This window comes from Synchiropus splendidus, chromosome 14, assembly GCF_027744825.2.
Source record: "Synchiropus splendidus isolate RoL2022-P1 chromosome 14, RoL_Sspl_1.0, whole genome shotgun sequence".
Lineage (NCBI taxonomy): Eukaryota > Metazoa > Chordata > Actinopteri > Syngnathiformes > Callionymidae > Synchiropus > Synchiropus splendidus.
In genome coordinates this window covers 10,674,478-10,696,443 of record NC_071347.1, presented here as the reverse complement: position 1 = coordinate 10,696,443, position 21,966 = coordinate 10,674,478, and the positions used below count along the sequence as shown (strand labels likewise).

Sequence of the window (21,966 nt, the reverse complement as noted above, 5' to 3'; positions counted from 1 at the left end):
GAACCGAAACACTTCAAAGGTTTTTATCAATACTGTATTCCTGGTAACACAGTTGTCAAGCTGAGCGAGTCCGACAGTTTCTGAGCAGTCTGTAGGTCACGACAAGAGAACTGAAAATCTCAAGTTTAATTGGAATATACATTGAACTTGGCTTGTGTCGTCCGTGACTCAAAGGTCAAACACTCTGATATGGCAGTTGTGTACTGGCTGCACCACTCGTGTACTTGCTGCCTGCCCATCACGCCTCTGTCATCCGGTCCTTTTGGACTCTGACTCTCTTATTATAAACAGGGTCACTGACCACACCATAAATCTTCCAAACTAAAGCCCAGTTTAGATGTGTATATACATGAGCTCTGTGCACTCTGATGCACGTCTACAAGACGTCTTCCCTCCCTACCCCCTCACCCTCATTACCATCATCATGGTGACAAGTGCGAGGTAATAATTTCCAACTGAGGAACCAGAAAGACATCAATGACAAATGCACTCTTACTCTCTGCCAAAGGCATCCAGACCCGAAATCAAGGTCTTGATCGAATGAGCAGCGGAAGCATGATAAATCATTGAGATTTTGAGGAAATTGATTTTGAGTCACGCAGCACGACAGCAGCACTAAACGAGATTGATGCAGTCAGGGAACAGTGCACTACGCTGACACTGTCTAAACGCTGTTTCCTCAGAACATAGAACAGTTGCCCACATGGAAGCCAGAACACGGTTGCTCCTTGGACCTGCCACTACACTGCCCCAATAGTTGTAAAGAACTATAGCACAGGATGAAAATACTAATATTAATTAGCGGAAGTGCACTTTTTTTTAAATGCATTTGCTTTAAAAATGTAAACAATAATGACTGTGTACATTACAGTAATAAATCACTTTTAATGAACTGTCCCATATTTATTGCTTGCTTAAGTGCACGATGTGTCACTTTTTTCTGCTATAATGGAAGCAAAGGACGTGCAGAAATGTGTAAAGTGATGCTGTGGGTGTTTAAATAACAGTGCGCTCTCACCTTGCTGGCTCGGAGGATCTGGAACATGAGCGGCAAACCGTGTGTGACCAGCTCTGCAGTGTACTCCTCCTCCTCAATGCAGCTGAATTCTTTCAGAAGACCTTGGATCAAAGGCCGCCGGTGTTGAAGGAAACATGTGCGTAGAGATTCGAGCCAAGTGTGCAACGTCCAGGGGATCCCTGTGGTTCCAACAGGTTAAAGAGCTGAGCCTGGTGCTCAGAGCATCGTACGGAGAGAAACTCACCGAGGCTACGGATGTCTATGGTGATGTCCACGTGTCCGTGTTCAGAGCTGTGGTACATAGCTTCTCTCAGGGCTTTGAGTTTGGCCTTCCCGGTCCGGATCAGGTCCATCTCTGAGGAGCTTCTTCCTTCCAGCCCGGAACCTTCTGCCAGAATCTCTTCCAGGGACAAAACGTCCCCTTTCCCCTTTTCCGTATGTGACAGCAGCTTACGAAAGACATTTCTAGGGATGAAAAAAAAGGCAAAAATATACTGTAAAAGTGGATTATAAATTCTACAACCTATTCACAGAGGGCAGCTGATGAAAGCCTACAGGCTGGCCACAAACAATGTATCGATTGTTCTAAGATAGAAAGTTCACAGTCACTCCGGAGCACAGGCTTTGCTTGGAAACACAGTCAAGATGAGTGTGCGGTTTCATGAGAAGAAAAATAACAGCGAACGCGCAGGAAAACAGCAGTTTAGTCACAGAGTGTTACACATTTAATGACACAAACCAATTCAGCAGCTGATGTGTCAATTTCACAGTCATGCTCTGCGGGTTCGTTTCGCGCGCAAACACGATTATTTGCTGAATACGCGGAATGAGACTGCGTTCACTCCCAGAGATGATTTAACATTTGTGTTGCTGAGCCCGTGAGAGAGCGTGTTACCTGTGTCCATGAGCTGCTGCCAGGCTATAGGAGTTCATGTCGCCCTGTGGCGCCGTGGAGATGCCATTGCGGTACATGGTTCCCACCATGGGGTCTGCCCCCCGCTCCAGCAGCAGACACACCAGCTCGAAATTACCTGCCCACCACAGATGGATTAAAACATCGCATGAGAGCCCAAGTCAAAGCGACGCTCAAGTCAAGTGCTAAATCATTCATGTTTATGCTAAATAGGCGGAGACGCTAAACAGGGCAACTCCGCCACATTGCTCTATTAAGTTGTCATGACTCCTTCTGCATGTCATGTGGGATTAAACCAACCCCCCCAAACTATTTCAGTATAATCCACAGAGTGTTTTATGATAGATCATTTAAATAGGCCGACGGCCATCAGTTATCAACAAAGATGTCTGAACTGCAGAAGAGGGACTGTGTGTACCGGCGGCAGATGCCAGCTGCAGCGGCGTCTCGGTGTAATTCTCCATCCCGTCCTGCAGGGAGCCCTCCACGTTCGCTTTGGCATCCAGCAGCAGCTGCAGCGGTGACATGGAGTGAGGTTGTTAATAAGCACAAATCACTACAGATTACAAGAAAAACAATACAACTACATAATAGAATTGCTCATCATAATCTTGTTCGAGCAGTTGCAGACTTCACACTCTCCAGGCAGCTCAGTCACCTCACTGAGAGCAAGGGTATGTCCCTCCATAGGGACTAAAGAGGAGACCAAACCAGCTCTGCAGGCTGCTTGGTAGCTTCGTTCCAAGTCTCGGCAAGATGCTTCAACTCCTCACTCTCTAAGCCAGGAGCCAAGTTGCTTGTCAAACAATGACTAGCACTCATTAAACAGGAGAAGAGTCTCAAAGATCAGTCCCCCTTTTCACCCATATTTTGTGTCAATTAAATGGGTGTCAGCTCAGTAGATGGTGCTCTTGGTTTAAAAATGATGTGAGGTTCCATTGAACTACTGCAGCTGTTCACAGCCGAAGATTATAGGTCAGACACTGCCATCTAGTGGCCTCTGAAGTGTTTCATGAAACCTCATCACCACCTTCAGCAAAGATTCCCGCTTCCTAAAGTCGTCTCAATTTTTCATCAATTCTTCAATAAACCATCTGCATTATTGTTACAGATTTTGGGTCATAATATCAATGTACTCCGCAGGTGATCCAGTTTTGTTTTTTTCATAACATGACTCGATGTGGCTAAAGGGCTTGAGTTGGACACCAGTGATCAAAGCAGTTTTCTAAGGCAATCTTTTCTCTCATGAAGCAAGATCCTTATGGAACAGATAGCTCTTTAAAACATGGTTCTACCTTGGAAACCCTCAATCCTCCACTTAAGGCAAAGGGCAGGTTGTAACCTCGCAGGATGCTCAGTAACAGTTTCCCATAGAGAGCCTTGAGCTCATACAAAAAGGAAGACAAACCTGCCGGATGAAGCGACCGCATGAGCCAAGAAGATCACAGCATATGAAAAAGCAGGCCATCTAATTGCAAACCCTCTAGAGTTCTCCAAACTACACAGAAAACCCCTCTCTGCAGGAAGCCCAGGATCAGGATCTGTGCGACCCCAAACTGTCAATATTGCTCATGTCAATTCTAGGAAGTAAAAAAAAAAAATCTACTTGAAATTTGATCACAGCCTGAATACATTTCCTCGGCATCGTTGGAAGGTGGACTGATCTGGACAAAGTTTTCAGCGTTTGTTCTTCAGATTCAAGTGTTTCCAAGCCCAAAGCACTGGAGATCTTGGCTCATATTAAAAAAAATGCAAGGCCAACCAGCAAATCTCTCTCCGTCCAAACTGATGTATTCCCGCCAGTCCATTAAAGCGCTCTAATTAATTGATGTTAAGAAAACCACTTTACCCAGCCAAGGCTCCGTCTGGCACACTCCGAAAGTTGGAGGCTTGCTTTTAGTTAATAAGGAATGTGACGGATGTTTCGGCAGTCCGTTCCACTACTGGAGTTTTTTGCTCTGTGGTTAGCCAAGTGTTTTACATATGACAGGGTTTGGCATGCTTAGTTACTGTATGTATAATGAGATAGTTGAGAAGCTGGCCGGCGAGACAGAGAGAGAGAGAGAGAGAGAGAGAGACGCATCTGGCGAGGAGTATGACTCCAGTTTGACTTCTCAACTGAATATTAGGTTCTAGTCTAGTTTAGTCTAGTCTAGTCCAGTTTAGTTTAGTTTGTTCTCAAAAGACAAATATCAAACATCAGATTGACTCTGTTTAGTTTAGTTTAGTTTAGTTTGTTCTCAAAAGACAAATATCAAACATCAGATTGACTCTGTTTAGTTTAGTTTAGTTTAGTTTAGTTTAGTTTAGTTTAGTTTAGTTTAGTTTAGTTTAGTTTAGTTTAGTTTAGTTTAGTTTAGTTTGTTCTCAAAAGACAAATATCACACATCAAAATGACTCTGGTTAGTGTAGTCTAGTCCAGTTTAGTTTAGTTTGTTCTCAAAAGACAAATATCAAACATCAGACTGACTCTGTTTAGTTTAGTTTAGGTTAGTCTGTCCTCAAAAGACAAATATCAAACATCAGATTGACTCTGTTTAGTTTAGTTTAGGTTAGTCTGTCCTCAAAAGACAAATATCAAACATCAGATTGACTCTGTTTTGTGTAGTCTAGTCCAGTTTAGTTTAGTTTGTTCTCAAAAGACAAATATCAAACATTAGATTGACTCTGTTTAGTTTAGTTTAGTTTAGTTTGTTCTCAAAAGACAAATATCAAACATCAGATTGACTCTGTTTAGTTTAGTTTAGTTTAGTTTAGTTTAGTTTAGTTTAGTTTAGTTTAGTTTGTTCTCAAAAGACAAATATCAAACATTAGATTGACTCTGTTTAGTTTAGTTTAGTTTGTTCTCAAAAGACAAATATCAAACATCAGATTGACTCTGTTTAGTTTAGTTTAGGTTAGTCTGTCCTCAAAAGACAAATATCAAACATCAGATTGACTCTGTTTAGTTTAGTTTAGGTTAGTCTGTCCTCAAAAGACAAATATCAAACATCAGATTGACTCTGTTTTGTGTAGTCAAGTCCAGTTTAGTTTAGTTTGTTCTCAAAAGACAAATATCAAATATCAGATTGACTCTGTTTAGTGTAGTTTAGTTTAGTTTGCTTTGTTCTCAAAAGACAAATATCAAACATCAGATTGACTCTGTTTAGTTTAGTTTAGTTTAGTTTGTTCTCAAAAGACAAATATCAAACATCAAAATGACTCTGTTTAGTGTAGTCAAGTCCAGTTTAGTTTAGTTTGTTCTCAAAAGACAAATATCAAACATCAGATTGACTCTGTTTAGTTTAGTTTGTTCTCAAAAGACAAATATCAAACATCAGATTGACTCTGTTTAGTGTAGTTTAGTTTAGTTTACATACAATAGATTGCATATAATGTCATGCTAATTGTTACATGAAAACAAGTGCTTTTTTTGAGACATTGAAAACAACTTCATGTTGCTGGCACTTCCTGTTGGGAACTTCTGAATGAATTTTCCGTTTTATTTACCTCATGCTGTATGCCCTTCAGATAAAAGGTCCACAGTGATAAGTGTGCCTTATTTTTGAGGTATTGAAAAGTGCTTCACTTGCCATCACATTTCCATTAAATTGTTCTTTCGCATTTCATTTAACGTAATGGTGTGAAGAAAGTCAGGCAGAATAGCGGCATTGTGTTCTTGAAGAGACAAGACAAATAAAGTCTTCCGGTTGAAACCTGGACCAGAATAATGGCGTTGAAATGAGTCAACTCTCATGCAGCGTTATGGCTTCATGTTGAGCTCAAGTCTACGTGACTCCTGGATTGTTCAAACATCATTGCAGATGCAGAGACACCTACATACATACAGCCTAAAGAGCAAACTGTACATTCAATTGAAATGCATAACACCCCTGCTGTTGCTGCTGTGGCTGGTACATCTTTAGGAAGAAGCCTAAAAATGTACATACTGTATGATAGACCGTAATACTCAGCTCAAGCTCAAACTAAACCCAAAACATTGACGTTTAAGTGTCTCTCTGTTAGCAAAATAACTCTGCTGTGGATAAACAGATTTCAATGAAAATTTCACACGTTAAAGGTGTAGGCCAAATACTTACTCTTGTCTTAGTGTTGATATAAGGCTTCATGAAACAATGTCCTCATCTTCTGAGCCCACTAGATGGCACTCTTTGATGTAAAATCTTTGGATTCGGACAGCCATTTCAAAGAAACCATTTTTATCCAAGAGTGCCACGTACTGAGCCCCATAAGTACTGTTTCACAAAGCCTTATGAGCCCATCAGTACTGCTTCATGAAGCCTCATCAGCCCATAAGTACTGCTTCACGAAGCCTCGTCAGCCCAAAACTATGTTGAATGCTTTGTTTTCCCCCATATTTTTGGTTGACTGTTGTTGTCTCGTCTAATATTTCATGCTCTCTTCTCTTGCCTCAGTACCATCTACCAGTCTTTTTGTTTAATATTGACAAGTATTTCTTTCAAATTTCAGTCTCCATGGGCCGTCGGTCGCCTCTTCAGCTCCTCCAGAGCACTCTGTCTTGTCTTTTGTGAGACTTCAGTCCCGTAGAAATGAAGAGGGAATCGCAGATTGCATGTTTGAATCGAGCTATGATCCATGAATGCCAAAATGACAAAAGCACAAAAACAAGCAATGAGAGTCACAGATGAGTCACTACCTGCACCACAGGGACATGTCCGTGCAACACAGCGAAAGTGAGGGGTGTTGCCTGGCGCGTTTCGGGAAAGACTGAGGGGTGCTTGTGCACTGTGTTTGGCACCTAGGGAAGGGACACAAGGGCAGGTGGGGTAGGCGGAGAGGGGATGGGACACAAATGAGAAAGGGAGATGGAGGAGAGAGAAATGAAGCCATTAAAATGACAACATGGCACCACACAAGAAACTGCAGGGAGAACATGAGGGACAGGAAGTTCCACAGGAGTAATTAACGGAGCACCCTGAGGCTGCGGAGAACATCCTGCCGGCGTGTTCGTCTCACAATGAACACCAGGGATTGATCGGTCTAATTCGGCCTCATCTCGTGGTGTCACTCTGATCTTCCCCCGGCTCCGTAGTCAGCTCGGTGACAGGGTTCTGACCCCGTGCTTATCTCTCTGGTCAGACAAGCTACTATGAATAACCATGAGCCAAATTAAAACGTGACATACACGAGACATTCACCAGGCAGAAAGGCGCAGACTTCCCCCAGGCGGACTTTGGAATACAGTGGCACAGAAGCAGATAGAAAATAAGTCTCCTGATCTCAGTGCATGAGGTGAACAACATTAGTTTATGATCTCTCACAATGGTTAAGAGGCATTTGAGCTGAGACGTGAGGAGGTCAACAAGCAGGGACCAAGTTAAGAGAAAACAGAGCCCTATCAAGGGAGTGTGTTTTAAATCATTGCCATTCATCTAACATTCGTGTGCGACTGGATTTCACTCCAAAATGAGCAAAATGAATGGCAGCCATATGCTTTTCACCTCTGCGCTGCGACTCTAGAGTCTAACTCTCACAGACTGACTGAAGGGAAACATCGGCGCCGAGGTGACGATGAGCAGGATCACAGGACCTCAACCGACCGACCTCTCTGGAGAACGAGGAGCGGATTGCTAAAAGCGACTCCAGCAAAGGTTTGGCTCGTCATTTACGCTCCAGCAACTCAAATGGAAGAGAGATTTACTTTTAGCAGCGTGAATTCCGATGAGCTGCATTATTTAACGTGCAAATGTCTGCTGTGTTTGCTTGTTTGTTTTTTTCTTGAGAGGAATCCATTTGCTTCATTTAAATTTAAATGAGTGCATCTTGTCCACTGACCTCGCTGTTGATATCGGCGCCGGCGTCCAGCAGCATCTGGACCATGGCCTCGTCCCCGCGCACACACGCGTACATCAGCGGCGTCATCCCCTACACCAACACAACACAGACACTTTCATCCATCTCTTCATCGCTGATCTGAACCAGACGACCAGAGGTCAGGCTACTAAAAACCTACTTTGAGGAGTAAAAAAAGGATGAACGCATGCAGATCTGTTCAGAACTAGCAGGATGAGATAGTGTAGCGTCTGGTGGTGTAAATGTAGCGAGGCATGCCTTGACTTTTGTACTGCAAAAACGCTGAGCAATCACATCCTGAGGCTCATGTTGTCCGTTCTGCTATGCAGGACCTGTTTATAAATGAATGCATTCAACCTCTTTCTTTCTTCACAAAGATAAGCCAACGCCTTCCTTTAAGCTCTCATTTATAATGCACGACTGGTGCATTAATATGCAATATAAATTGTTCATAACCATGTATGGACACTTATGAAAAAAAGTGTTATAAAGTTTCTCAAATATTGCAACTTGTAATACTTAAGAGCCCATGTTGTAAGGTGTCATGCATGGTTATAAATATTCTCATCATCTTCTTTGAAGCCTAATAAATGCATTATGATATGCAATTAATGCAAGAATAATGCATTATGGATGAGACCTTAATATAAAGTGTCACCGCCAAGGTTAAAGCCCCTGGCAGACACGTCAGTCCAGCCGCTAAAAGGGGCGACACACACTCTTTTTAGCCTCTTGTGATCCATGAACTTTTATACCAAGTCACAACGTGAGAGTTCAGGACCATGAGGGATGGTTAGCAGGCAGCTTGGCCTTTCATGCTCAAGTTATTCCTCACCACAGTGGTGCAGAGCAGCACCCACTGGTTCAGATTAATTTCAAGCCCCACCATTGCTGTGGAGCACGTGGATTTATTCCATGTTTTAAATCCACCATTTTTTTTGTTTTGCTTGAGGCCATCTGTCGGAAGTCTATCTGGCGCAGGGGTGCTGATATCATCCGCAAAAGGAGTGTTGAAACTCTCCACCCAGGTGACCCAGTGTGTCCTCTGCACCACGGCTTCTGTGCTCGAAAGTTTCTCCAGAGTTGGACCTCGAAACTTTTCTGTTGCGACGCAGGCACAGCAGCGCTCTGTGGCAAGACCATGCGTCAGAATAAACTTCAAAATGTATTACTGCCTCCTGCTCCTGTGTACAGTTTACCAAGTAAATAAGAGCTCCTGTCTCGCGGGTGGGATTGTGTCTGACAGTGAGCATGTGTGTCGCTGCAGCGGCACGCCTGAATGTAAATGATTTATTTTCTGTTTGTCCCAGACCTGCTCGCTCATGCTGTTGATGCCGTCTGGTCCGAGCAGGTTGACAGCCTGTTTCACCAGGTCGGTGCGTCCGCAGTTGAGCATTCGGAAACCCAGGTCCTGGAGGAACTTTGCCTCAGTGGAAGCGGCGTCCAGTTTCCTTGAAGCGCAGAAGCAGTCGTCCGTCCTGAAGGCCAAGACAGGTCATGTGACTCTTCTCTAACTGGATATACAGTAGTTTACATGAGTGTGTGTGTGTTTCTACCCGTGATCGACTCTATATAAACCTGAATAAAATACTTTTTATTTGGCCAACTACAGCTTGACGTTCACAGGTTTTGTTCTTGTCATGGCTTCTCAAGCCTAAAACATTTAGCGTAAATGGCTGCTTCAGAAATCCTGTTTATTTCCCTACAGTATACATGAGGAGACAGAGGAACAGAACCAGAGTTTGGACTTCTCTGGCGACTACTGGTCCTGGGCATGTACAGTATGTCTTCAGTTTTGGATGCAGAAAGTGTTTTTCTGAAGCTTGGATCTGTACCTCACTTGGCGCGGCTCACAGTCCACTCCAGGCAGCAAGAGTCTGGCAGCCTGCCGAACATCATCGCTGTCCACGGAGAAGGATCGCCTGTGCTCCGTGTGGACGACGGCTACACGGACCCACTCCATCAGAGGCGGCAACACCATGAACGGCCTGCAGGGGGAGAGAGTGGCACATAATCCCACATGGAAAAAAAAACCACACTCCAGTCTTGCAGGACGTCTCTAGAAAATGAAATCGGTGACTCAGATTAAAGAAAAAAAATAAATCAAAACATGGGGATTTCATAAAAATGGGGTTCTCATTATCATCCACATCACTGCACTGAGGACATGTTGACACCACCAGATAATTATCATACATGCTTCCGCACCAATTTGCATTGTGTAACATGAATAATGTATTGAAAGTGCTTACATATCCATGAAATGAATTATGATATTCTAAAGAGGCATCTGCATAGCTCTATTGAGACATCATTGTCTTCCATTAAACAGACCGGATCCACTTTAACAAAATGACGTACACGATAAAAACTCTGACAAGTGACAACAACGCTTTTCTCTCTGCGCAGAAAGATGCAGGACGCTGTCACCGACTGAAAGCCTGAAGAGTGTTTTCACACCCTACCTGCTGCAGAGGAAAGAATAACACTGACTTATTAAATGTGGGAATTCTGCAGCGCCTCGGGTCCCAGGGTATAATACAGGACGAACAGTTGGAGGAAAAAGAAAAAACAAACAACAAAAACAGAATGACTGTCCTGGAGAACTTCGCAGTGATACTTAATTTAAGCCTTCACTCATCCTTGCAGTGTTTACTGCAGTGACATAGGATCCATATGCATGAAGATCCATATGCATGAGGTTATAGTTTGACCTCTGTTTGTGTTGTGACAGCATGTTATGGATAAAAATACATGCTGTCCTCACATCACTGAAGAACAATGAGCTTCCTGAGGCAGCGCATGGAACACGCAGATGTTAACTATTGTATATATTACACCAAATCCATCCTTGATACGGTTTTAAAGATACCTGAGTATGAAGTTATTTTGATGTCAAGGTTGAGTAGATTAATGGTGCAGCAAAAAAAGCTATGCTGTCTGTGGCCAGTAACATTTATTGAGCCCAAATGAATGTCAGTATTAGCTTGTAAAAGGAAAATATTACACAGCTCGACTTCGTAAAGACGTCTTTTTCCCACGCGTGAATTGTGCTTCGTGTTCACTTTATCAAACTAAACTGATAAATCACATCTAAAGTGGAAGCAATCGCCAAACCTAACCATTATTGCTGAAAAGGGACATCACTAAACTGTTTGCTTCATTTGTGCGGCAACAGAAAACAAACAAGAATGAAAATTCACTTCATTCAGAAGGTGCTTCAGGGACTGGACCAGGGCTTTATGTTGGAGCGGTATACAGATTCCAGATCGCCCACCGACAGGGCAGGTACAGTGGACACCCTGTATTTATTTCTATGCACTGTAAGCCTTTAAAAACCCCTTAACAAACCTTTCCCACGCTCGACTCTTGAGAAGGATCTCATTGTATGATAACAAACACCTTCCCTGCTCCGTTGGTTGAGTACCAGAACCATTTAAAGGCCATTTATCACTAGCTAACTCTGGCGGGATGCTCAATGCTATTTTGCGGAGTCATTCAGCACCCAAAACACTGAACACCTTTGAGTTTTAGGTCTCACCCATTGCGTACAAAGTAATAATAATAATAAACACCAACAATCTGCAGCATACCTAGTCAGCAGATATGCTGAGGGGTTCCTGTACAGTATTTCAAAAAGGGTTTAACAGCTAACAATACATTTGGAGGTGATTAAATGAGGACTCACCATTCATTGTTGGCAAATCCTTACAAACGATAACAATATTTATAAATTCAAGAGGAGATTACGACTAATATATTGCAACACTCTACTGCAAATAACACTCTTAAATGTCCTTTTATCTAATTTCCCTCTATAGTAGTGAGAGCCGGGCTTAAGTCTCATCCATTTAAGAAATTAAAATTTGTTTTCCCCTAACAAAAACGATGTTCTGTGGTTAATCAAATTAGGAAATATTTTCCTTTGAGAATTGCACAAATAACAGCCATCAAGTGACTTTTGAAACCAATCCTCTTCTTCTACATGAAAATTATTATTATTTTGAGCAACACGCAGATGTCTGAACATGTACTTTTTTCCCCCCAGTAAGTGTTTCTAAAAAAATCCAATTTCTGTCAGATGATTATGACCCCTGCATCTGTGCATGAATGTTAAGGAGTACATAAGGACTCTAGGAACCAATGCTCTTGACGTGTTGCTGCTGGACTGGGGTTCTTAGTTCTTCATCTCTTCTTCAGACACAACTTCAGAGCAGTACAAATTCGGCTATGTTCTTTGTTTTACTTAAAGGTGATCAAGGAAAAAGGAATTTCTTTCATAAGAGTCTTCGCTCTATTCGTCTTGACCTCGAACTTTTCAAAGGAAATAAATTCATCATCGCGCCACGGAGGACGTGTTTTATTTCGGAGCGGTCTCTGACGCAACCATCCAGTCGTTGTTGATCAATCACTCATCAGAGACGCTGATGGTTGGGTGTGGGGGCCTCATAATAGAGGGATCTGAATAAACCCTGTTCCTTCCTACACCTCAAAGCTGCCTGATCTTGAAGCCACGTGGTGTTATTGGTTCCACAGACTTCATTAAAACGCTACACAGCACCTAATCTGGACTCAAGGAATGTCTAACAGCGATGGGATCCCCTCACAACCACAAGGTCGTAACCAGTTCAAGGTCTTGCTGTTTTCCACATGAAGCTCATAAGGGAGGGTCGGTGATGAAATGGAAGACCTATTTCAAGGGCCGACGTCACTTCAATTTTGACAACTTTAATTATAGCTGAGGCAATAAAAGGAGTTTGGTGTAGGATGTACAGTATAGCAGAAATAAGGAGGTCGACTGGGACTCGCAGCGGCAGATAACTGGCAGCTCTGCAGGTGATAAAGCCATGGAGCCTCGAAGGAGAACTGCTCAGCTTCAGCTGTCAGCCATGTTCACCGACACTCATTGGCCCAGGCTTCTGTCAGACTATAACGCTAACCAGAACGAGATGAGAAATGTGAATGATATTGAACAAAAATATATGTAAGTGAAAACATCTGCATGAACAGCTTGAAGTCAGTAAATGAATGTAGACCTGCTTATAATAGACCAAGCCCAAAGTAATCAGATGTTTTCCAGTACAATCTTGCACTCTGCTTCCATCTACAACCCTAAAACACATATGAGACTTCATAGTGTCCAAGATCTGACACTTATATGTTTTTTCAAGCTCATGCAAACAGCTCTGCATGTGTTATGTATGCCTGAAAATGAGTAAAGCACAACAAGGTTTTTCTAACCGAAGGGAAAAAAAACCCCAAAACAAAACAAAAAACAAACTATTGTATCAGCTCTGAAATGACGAACAAAAAGCCTGCATTTTGGCAGTTGTGGCTTTAGGAGGAAAATATTGTCTAATTCTGACGTCAACCTCACAAATGTCACTTAAACAGCTTCAGAAATAATGGAACAGTCCCTTTGGGTCAGTCGCAGTTTGCCAGCAGCCCCTCTTCTCGATGCTGTGTGAGTCACCCAGAGGGCTCGCAAACAGCCCATAATTTCACAACTCACGTTGATTAAAGAAAGAAAAAATGACGGGACAACATCTGGCTTACCACATTTGGGGATTAATATGCCACAATTTTTATGATTAAACTGAAAACAGTCAGCAGCAGGGTGATTCCTTCTGTTTCTGGAGGGTACACATAGATGCAAGTAAAAAAAATAAATGCTGCGCAGCAGCCTCTGGTATCATTTTCAATATCCTTGAGCTTTGACCCCCTCATGCTTTCATAATGGCTATTGTTAAAGCCCCATCGGTAAAGAGCACTTCGGAAGCCTCATATTTAATACAAGACCCATAATGTACTGCAACAGTAGGCTGAATACAAAAGTTTGTACGTGATAAAAGAAGCTATATTAACAGTTATACAAGAGAAAACTAAGATATTAAGTGTTTTTGTACCGATTAAAAAGTTTAATTTAGTACCACTGAACGGTTGAAAGGCTCCAGTCATGTCTCATGTACTCAGCAAGAATTGCGCTGAAGAGCTGAAGCAGTGAACTATTTTCAAACCCTCTTTTATTCTCACCTCTCTACTTGCAACGTGACTTTGGAGGGCTCCACATTGGGGTTCTCCCACTCCATCTGGGGGCAGTGCATGAAGTAACAGAGAGTATAGATGGCCTCCGGCGCCCAGTGGATCACACTGCTCTTCTGGTGGATCGGCGTCCCATTGTTTTGGTTCTTCATGTAGAGCGGCTGTAGGTGGAGCATTGCCCGGGACACCAGGTCACCTAAACACACGTTGCAAATGAAACAGAGTATTTTATGTTCTGGCACTGAAGTCAGAAATATTTTTGCACATGGCCTTTGGAAGCGTGTATCATCTTCATTTCTTCCCGCTCCCTCTGCACTGGCTCTGTCAGGGGAAATCTCCTACAGTGAGGAACAAAGACCAAGTTTATCTGCGTCCTTTTGCTGCGGCTCTCCAGGGGAGAGCAGGGAATCGAGCGGCGAGATGAATAAATATTTAGAGTCAGTAGGTATTTCGTCAACATGATCAGTTCATTTTCAAAAACAATGTTCAGTCTATATCACCAGGGAAGTACATTTCTCATCAGCAACTTTCTCCATCAGGTGTTTTGTAAGTATCAAACAAAAAACCCCATTATTGTTCAATCAAACATAAAGCTTACTTTCCAGTTTTGCCGTGTTAAATACTTGCGTAAACCAGAGTCATATATATATATATATATAATGCTACAACCAACTTTGATCTCCTTCACACCCTAGATTGAGTCGCAGGGGCAGCAGTCTGACCAAGTAGCCAAGTGATTTTATGCAGTCAGTAAAATATACACATACAAATCGCTGAGACTGAATTCAAAAATAATTTGAAGTACAGTGGTACCTCGAAGTGATTTGTTCCCATGACAATGAATGGAAAAAGAACTAATGCGTTCCAAGCCTTAAAAGAGGCTTTTGTAGGAGTGAATGTAGAGTGTCTGCTGCAGGTGCGCTGTTCCTCTATGTGTGTGGCCGCTGCATGTGGGAGGGGTTGCCGAGTGAGTGACGTCTCTCCAGAAGGGAAGAGGTGCCCGGTGCGTGTCCAGCTCTGAATGTGCGCTTCTGTGCAGTTTGGCTGTGACAAAGTCATAAACCAAGTAACGCTCTGTCCCAGACTCGCCTCATCCCTGTCCCAGCTCCAGCCCACAACTGGACATCAAACCCTGGAGTGAGCGCTCCAGCCTCGGAGGTGTGGAGAGCACCTCCCCTGTGACACTCTACCACGGTCCAGTGCGGAGACAGGAAAGGTTTTACACCTCAATATGAAGAAAAAACAGTCAGTAAATGTATCTAACAGGACACGTCTGCATATAGAGGCTGCGTTATACACAATAACAAAGCGTGTCGTGGGTCAGCTGATCGGTTGATGTTTTTTTCTGGCTTTTTTCAGAGGCGTTCGAGTTCTGGATTTTCTTATGAAATCCGAAGCAAAAATATTTTGAAATTTTTGTTCGAATTTGGTTTTGTTCGAAGTCCGCGACGTTCAAAAACCGAGGTCCCACAGTATATCAAATTCCACAGTAGATCACAGACAAATCGTGACGGAATCACGAGCCTCAGTGAGTAGCATTCCTTGCTGTGCGACTGGCTGGAAAGTGAAGACTATGAATGTCAAGCATTAACCTGGATTAAACCTAAGGATTGATGCAGGTCATTTTGGAGGAAATTCATGCTAAAATTAGCCTTCAAGCTAATTAGCCTTCACATTCTTTTCTAATAAAAAGAATGCAATTTACAGACTTCATCAAATAGATCTCCCCGCCTTGATGCAACAATTGGATGAAAAAGTAGCTGACAAGGAAAAACTATTCATTTCCCAACACTTCTGCAAGTGAATATACACTTGGGTTTTGTGACAAGCGGTTACAATGATTTTCGACATTGTGCCAATGGTATGCTGGCTTTAACAATAAAAATCAAAACAGACGAATAACACAACACAAGAACAGGAATTGTGTCCATGATGTGCCGCTGAAAACGATCCATTCTATGACATACATGCGCTGCCCTTTAATGGGCTTCACTATTGGTTCCCCAACTCCGAGGCTCTGCCTCGTGCCAAAGAACGGATTTGAATGACTACTCCTTGATCTCCTTTTTTTCACTCGGCTTTTGAATTGCTATCATCATCCGGTGCTTCAGATTATTACTGACTGAGGATTGATGATGTTTGCAGCGTTTGCAAGAAAGTGATGGAATTCTTCGATTCCTATGATGCTGGCGCCAGGTGTTTGCAGTGACATCCTGCTAATGGTATGCCAACTTGAAGCTACGGACTCACAACATGGGGCTTGCACGCCACTCTACATCATGTTTCCCAATTCTCATACATTGATGTCAATGACGATATCAACAAATTTCCATCACCAAACTACACACATCTTGAGGCACTGACTGTCTCAGCCACAATTTAACCCCAAAATAAAACTAACTTAACAAAACAGCAAGGATCTATGAGAGACATGAAACACTGACTTGCCCATCTCTAGCAATTTAAGTGATATTTAAACACATTCTTGGTTGATGTTGGAGACAGACTTGGAATGGAAAGAAGTTTGTAACTGCAGAACTGAAACAGAAGGGCTTTCTACAAGAATGTAGTGTAGTTTTTTTCATCATGATTTTTTTTATTAACTTCTTTTAATCGCTGTTGTCAACGTGGTCAAATTTATGGGAATATTTTTAATTGTATATTACCCATTCCTGCATAAGAATAAAAACAGCCTTTACTTCTGACATGCATAGCAAATAAGTTCACTCACACCAGGCTGGTAGTGAAGACAACTCAACAATAGAGAACCGATTATTGCAACTATTTTATTGACAACGTTGACTTCTAAACTCTTCTAAACTCTATTCTGATAGCAAGGGCACAAATCCCGCTCGGGATGCTGCTGCCAACTTGACTATTCATCCACAAACATGGCAGAACATGACGTGCTCCAGGTATAAATGAACTATGTGGGCCTTAACAATTTCAAGCAGGAACAAACAGTCATTCCATTGCATAAAGTGTTTGTTTAGCATCAAAATTGGGCTCATTGGTGCTTGCCAAGATCCCATTCAGCGTCAACAATGTGGGAGGCGAGTGTGAAAAGCGAGTGCATTCATGCAATATAACAGTCAGTCTTGTCCCTGTCCTGTGGGAGCAGCATTGGATGGAGACCTATCCTTCATGTGGTGGAAAAAAAGAGGATCAAAAATGAGCAGACTCCAGTACAAACACCAGGATATAGATAACCCTGACCTCTTCCACTCTGTACGGCGAGATGCGATGGTCAGACTCATGTCTTATTTAAAGCTGGACTGTGACATTTCATAAACCGAAAGATGAAGCAAACAGGAAGCAAGAGATTATTTCTAAGCCAGCTGAGCAACACAAGGAGAAGCGATAACAGTAGCAAAGTACCTGCTGCTTAACACGAGGACTGAGACCACGCAGCAGGTTTATATGCAGAAACCCACTGCAGCGAAGGCATTGTTGTTTTCAGGGGGAATTGATCCACAGGAAAGCAGAACTTGCAGCCCGGGCCAACAGAAAAAAAGCAGCAGATGTGTGGACGTAAGAAGCAGTTTAAACAGCGCACACATCAATAGTCTCCTTGGGCTTTTAATCAATAATGCATTTTGGGTAATTAGTTCTATATGCTAACAAGAGCTTCTTAGTCTTCCCAATTTTGAGTTACGAAATACATCACAGCACTAGCACGGGTGGGGAAACATCAGCTAGAGCATGACTTACATTTCTATTTGGGAGTAGAGAGCCATATTTTGTCATTTTGTCAATAAATATTTCACAGCAATCGCTTACTAAGCGAGAAGTGTGGGATGTTGATGGTCGGATAAAACCATCTTCTATAACTATGTACCACTCAAACTTTAAGTTGTCATGTTTTGTAGGAAAAGTCTCTTCAACTATGGCTGTAACGATCAACTTTTATAATTTAGATCCGATCCTGATATCGGATATCGGCCGATACTAATATTATTCTAACCTGATTCTTGACCTCTGTTTTTTTCATTATTATCATCATCATCGTTGAGTGTTTATTACAAAAGGAAACCGAGAAGAATTCTAATGAACTGAAAAGGGGGTCAAGAAATCCTGGCTACTGAAAAATCCATCCTACCCTGAAGACAAATTGGCTACTGAGTTGTGAAGGTTTCAAACAAATAAAAAAAAAAACAAGCACCAGAAGTCGAGTGACATGGGGCTCAGGCCTGAAGTCCAACAAGACATACCAGACTGTTTTTATGACTCAATACTGCGTTTGAGAAGTGAAAACGTTGTGATACTAGCTGCACTGCTGAGGAGCATCGCTCGTCCGTTTCTCACACCAGCAAGGGGCCGTTGGTGGACAGCAGCACTCTGTAAAGATTTTTTACACGTACATGCTTTTGGTTCCATCTTACTCACACATACCGTGTATCGCACAAATCCCTTAGAGTGAAGGAATTCCAGGCAGTGGAGGCATGTATCATTGAGACAGGCCACCATTCAGGAAATCCTTCCACAGTCTGCAGCTAGCAAAGCAATGAACAGCGAAGACTCAGCTCGTGGCTCATTACCTAGTGGAACTCTCTGCTGGTTGGATCGGAAATGTCAGATCCATCGAAAACTTTATCGTCGATATTGCTACAGAAGGAAACATTCCCAAGCAGTACCAGATTCTCACCGGTCACCAGTCATCGACTGATGAGGCATCATGAAACAGTGCCTTGATTTTAATAGGCCAGTAGTTGGCACTCTCTGTTTAAGTATGATGTGAGGTTGCATTGAAATGGTTTGAGATTTTTGAGCGGAGAGTGCCATCTAGTGGGCTCTGAAGGTGACTGTTTCATGAAACCTCATGAGGCCATCACTACTTGTCACCAACAGACAGGAAGCGTTGTTGTTGTCCATGAGAAAAGACAAATGATCGGCAACTTACTGATGCCTTTCAGTCGTATTCAGTCCCAACTCCATTAGGGTAAGAAAAGCAGGCATGAATTTACTTCTCATTCAAGACAGTTTTCCCTTCAATCACTTTTATATAAAGTAAATTTGCAATTAAATCTGACTCGACTAGTTCTGTAGTTATCATTCCGCACTCTTTGTTTATCATGATCCCAGCTGGAACGATTAAATTTTTTTTTTTTTTTTTGGGGGGGGGCTTCTGGAACTAAATAGATTCAAGTTCTGAGGTGCTGCTGTAAATGCATCTGCTACTTTCATGTCTGTGAGTAGTCATTCATGATGATCCACATGAGAAATTGTCAAACCTAAACACTTCACAGTGACAGAAAAATGATAATATTCCACTGCAGTCTGTCTGAAAAACATTATGCGCCAAATCACTTGGGTATCATAACAACTGTAACGATAACAGGCAAACATTTTAGGATTTAAACGGTTTGACTTAGCAACCATTAGTGGTTCTGCTGCACCAACTGTTGTTTAGATTTTAAATACTTCCATTGAAAACCCTCACCACTGACAGCTACACAGCACAGTTCCTCACAATATTCTTGAAATGATTACTGAAGGAAAACATATTTAGAATTTAAAAAGTATATACAAGACGAGTGTTGGCTCTTACAGTACATCAGCCTTAATAACTAATGGAGTGTGACAAAGCCCCCGCTGGGGAAACTAATGCCAGGGATGTATTATTCATGCAGCGGAGACTATTTTAGAAGAAATTACAGTTGCAGGTGGAACTGCAGAACAAGGTAAAGGCCAGATTTAAGTGGCAGCAAAAAAGAAATTATGGATTTTCACTGTGCATTTCTACTCGAATTAAAACACTGCAGTATTTATGATTTACAATGAAGATTTTTCTTCTTTTTCGAATGTAGAGGATGGGAGGAAAGAATACATTTACAATGTACTTTTTTTGTTTTGTTATGGACTACTTTTAGAATAGAAAGTCATTTTCAAAATCATGAATATCAATTCATTTTCAGTTTCATCAACCACGACTGATACTACATTGATAGACTGGTTTCAATGGGGTCATCAGTTGTTGCATGACAGCTACAAATAAGTAGTCGGAAAGTCTTGAGTTGGCAAGCTTCGCCCTAAATCAGTGTTGTCCAAAAACGATAGTTTCCCACAGCCACAGCCACATGGAAGTTGTTCTAACTAACTAACTTCAGTTTTTGAGCGAAGTGTGCAAAACCGGGCGCAGCCCACCAAGATTCCCGGATCCTGGAGGAACTCCGCAACACCAACAAAACTAGCAGACAGGTGGACAGAGAGTGGCAAAACCAACCTGCTTGGTGAAGAACAAATTGACTTACGACTAAATCTGTCATTGACCTGCTTAATACCACGTGTGTTGCTGTATCACTGCAAGATGACAACAGTCCAGTTGAGGCCATTGTTGATATCTTTGCTGGAGCTTCAGCTTCATTTTAACAAACACAGAACGTTCACGACATCAGAAGACTCCATGAAGAAAGAATCAAATCTTACTTCAAAAGAAATTTTGAGAAAGCAACGGCGTCTCTCCGCGAAAGTCAATTGTGCCTCAGGGAAGCTTGCTTCTTCCGCCTCACTCATTACTTTTTTGGCACAGCTTAAATGAAGCTTATAGATAAGAGCAAAGTATGAGAAAATGTTTTCCATCGGGGCTCCAACGAGGAAATCCAACGAAAGCATTACAGTTGCTAAGTAATGTAAATGAAAGGTTTCCTATCTTGTAGCTGATCACGGTGATTGAGTTTTATTGTAACTATGAATGAAATAAATTTGGGGGTGCTCTGTGACTGGGAGGTCCCCGGTTTAATCCCACCTCCACGCACATTTGTGTCAGTGTCCCTGAGCAAGACACTTGAGCCCTGATGGTTCAGCTGTGTGGCAGCCTCCTGCCATCGGCGTGTGTGAATGGATGAATGAGTTTAAAGCTTGTTGAGTGCTGAGAAAGCATTGAAAAGTGCTACATAAGTAACAGCTATTTATCATTCCATCTCCTTCTCCATCTGCTTCATGTCTTCCACCTTAACAGAAGTGACATGAAATCCTCCAGAGGACAAGAGAAGATAAAGAGATGCCAGATTTGCTCAAAGGCTATTTTTTATGCAGAGAAGCAGTGGCACCCCAATGTCAAATGATAATGAAGCCTGCCTCAGCTTGATGCATCCTTGAGCTTGTTCTCACTGCGGAGCCTCAGACTTTATTTTGATAAGAACAGTGAGGAAAGTTACTTCTTAGTCCCAGCTGCGGAATAAAGCCAGCCCAACAACAATCTTGCATCAGACCAGCGTCACTAACAACGTCGGGACACAGTATCTAATCTATAAGACACTCTACTCTAGGCATAGACCTCCTTGAAAAGGCTGGTCAATAATTCTCTGTCTGATCCCGACCACTTCGCACTCTCATGTGAACTGATTCAAGGGTAGCTGAAGGTCACTGTGAAGTAACCAGACACAAGCCATCTGCAAAAACCAGATGTAACCCTTAGGCCTCTCAACTGTAATCTCTGCTCCCCATGAATGTCCTGATCAGAGGTGTCAAAACATAGAGGGGACCAACACTAGCACACAATCCAAGTCCCGAGCCAAAAAGGATTAAAATTGACTGAAATAAGCCTGTCTAATTAGAAATGCAAATTCAATACAAGCTACTATAAGAGTGTTAACTGTGCTGCAACTGGGAGTTTGTGGGCCTTCCGGTGGGCCTACAGTCCAGACTGTCACGGTTGGGCCAGAGACCCTTGAGCTGAGTGAAAAGACAGCTACACACTTATTGCCCACAAACACAGCTGTCACTTACTGTGTAACAGCAGATGGGTTGTCGCCGACGGAAAGTAAGTCACGCCATTGTTCCCTAACTTCTCTCTGAGATCTCATCAACCCATAAATCATGTGACCCCTAGAGCCACCCTCAAGGATGGTTTCAGGTGCACAGACTTGAAAGCACTCCATAACAGGCTTTCAGATTCAAGGAGGTTCAACAATTCACTCGAAGCGTCCCAAATTAAAAGGCGGAGACATGCAACTGCTCTGTTGACACTGGAAATGTAACAATGTCGTTGTAGCTTTGCCTTCATCCATGGGTGGGATTCTTCAAGGATGTTCCTCTCTGACATTTGCATGTGGTAGCAAACCATTTGGTCATCTTAGTCAAGGTTGTCTTCTCACTGAAGGATTGCCTTTCACTGACCTAATGATTATCTAGCTTCATTGGTCACTTTCCAGTAGGTTAGCGTAACTTTGCATAGATC

General features: G+C 42.5%; 1 protein-coding gene across 5 annotated transcripts in view; it reads right to left on the bottom strand.

The window, feature by feature from the left end:
- The window catches only part of btbd11b (BTB (POZ) domain containing 11b), an 88,528-nt gene that overhangs the window by 5,079 nt on the left and 61,483 nt on the right, over positions 1-21,966 (bottom strand). For 4 of the 5 annotated variants that reach the window (XM_053884898.1, XM_053884901.1, XM_053884899.1 and 1 more), the window contains exons 3-11: positions 13,779-13,983; positions 9,581-9,733; positions 9,058-9,223; positions 7,728-7,817; positions 6,589-6,690; positions 2,350-2,443; positions 1,914-2,049; positions 1,263-1,483; positions 1,019-1,197 (exon numbers count right to left, since the gene is read on the bottom strand). In XM_053884898.1, the coding sequence (XP_053740873.1) occupies positions 1,019-1,197; positions 1,263-1,483; positions 1,914-2,049; positions 2,350-2,443; positions 6,589-6,690; positions 7,728-7,817; positions 9,058-9,223; positions 9,581-9,733; positions 13,779-13,983 (1,346 nt within the window). The remainder of the gene's footprint in view (positions 1-1,018; positions 1,198-1,262; positions 1,484-1,913; positions 2,050-2,349; positions 2,444-6,588; positions 6,691-7,727; positions 7,818-9,057; positions 9,224-9,580; positions 9,734-13,778; positions 13,984-21,966) is intronic. The other variant, XM_053884902.1, reaches the window with a different exon arrangement.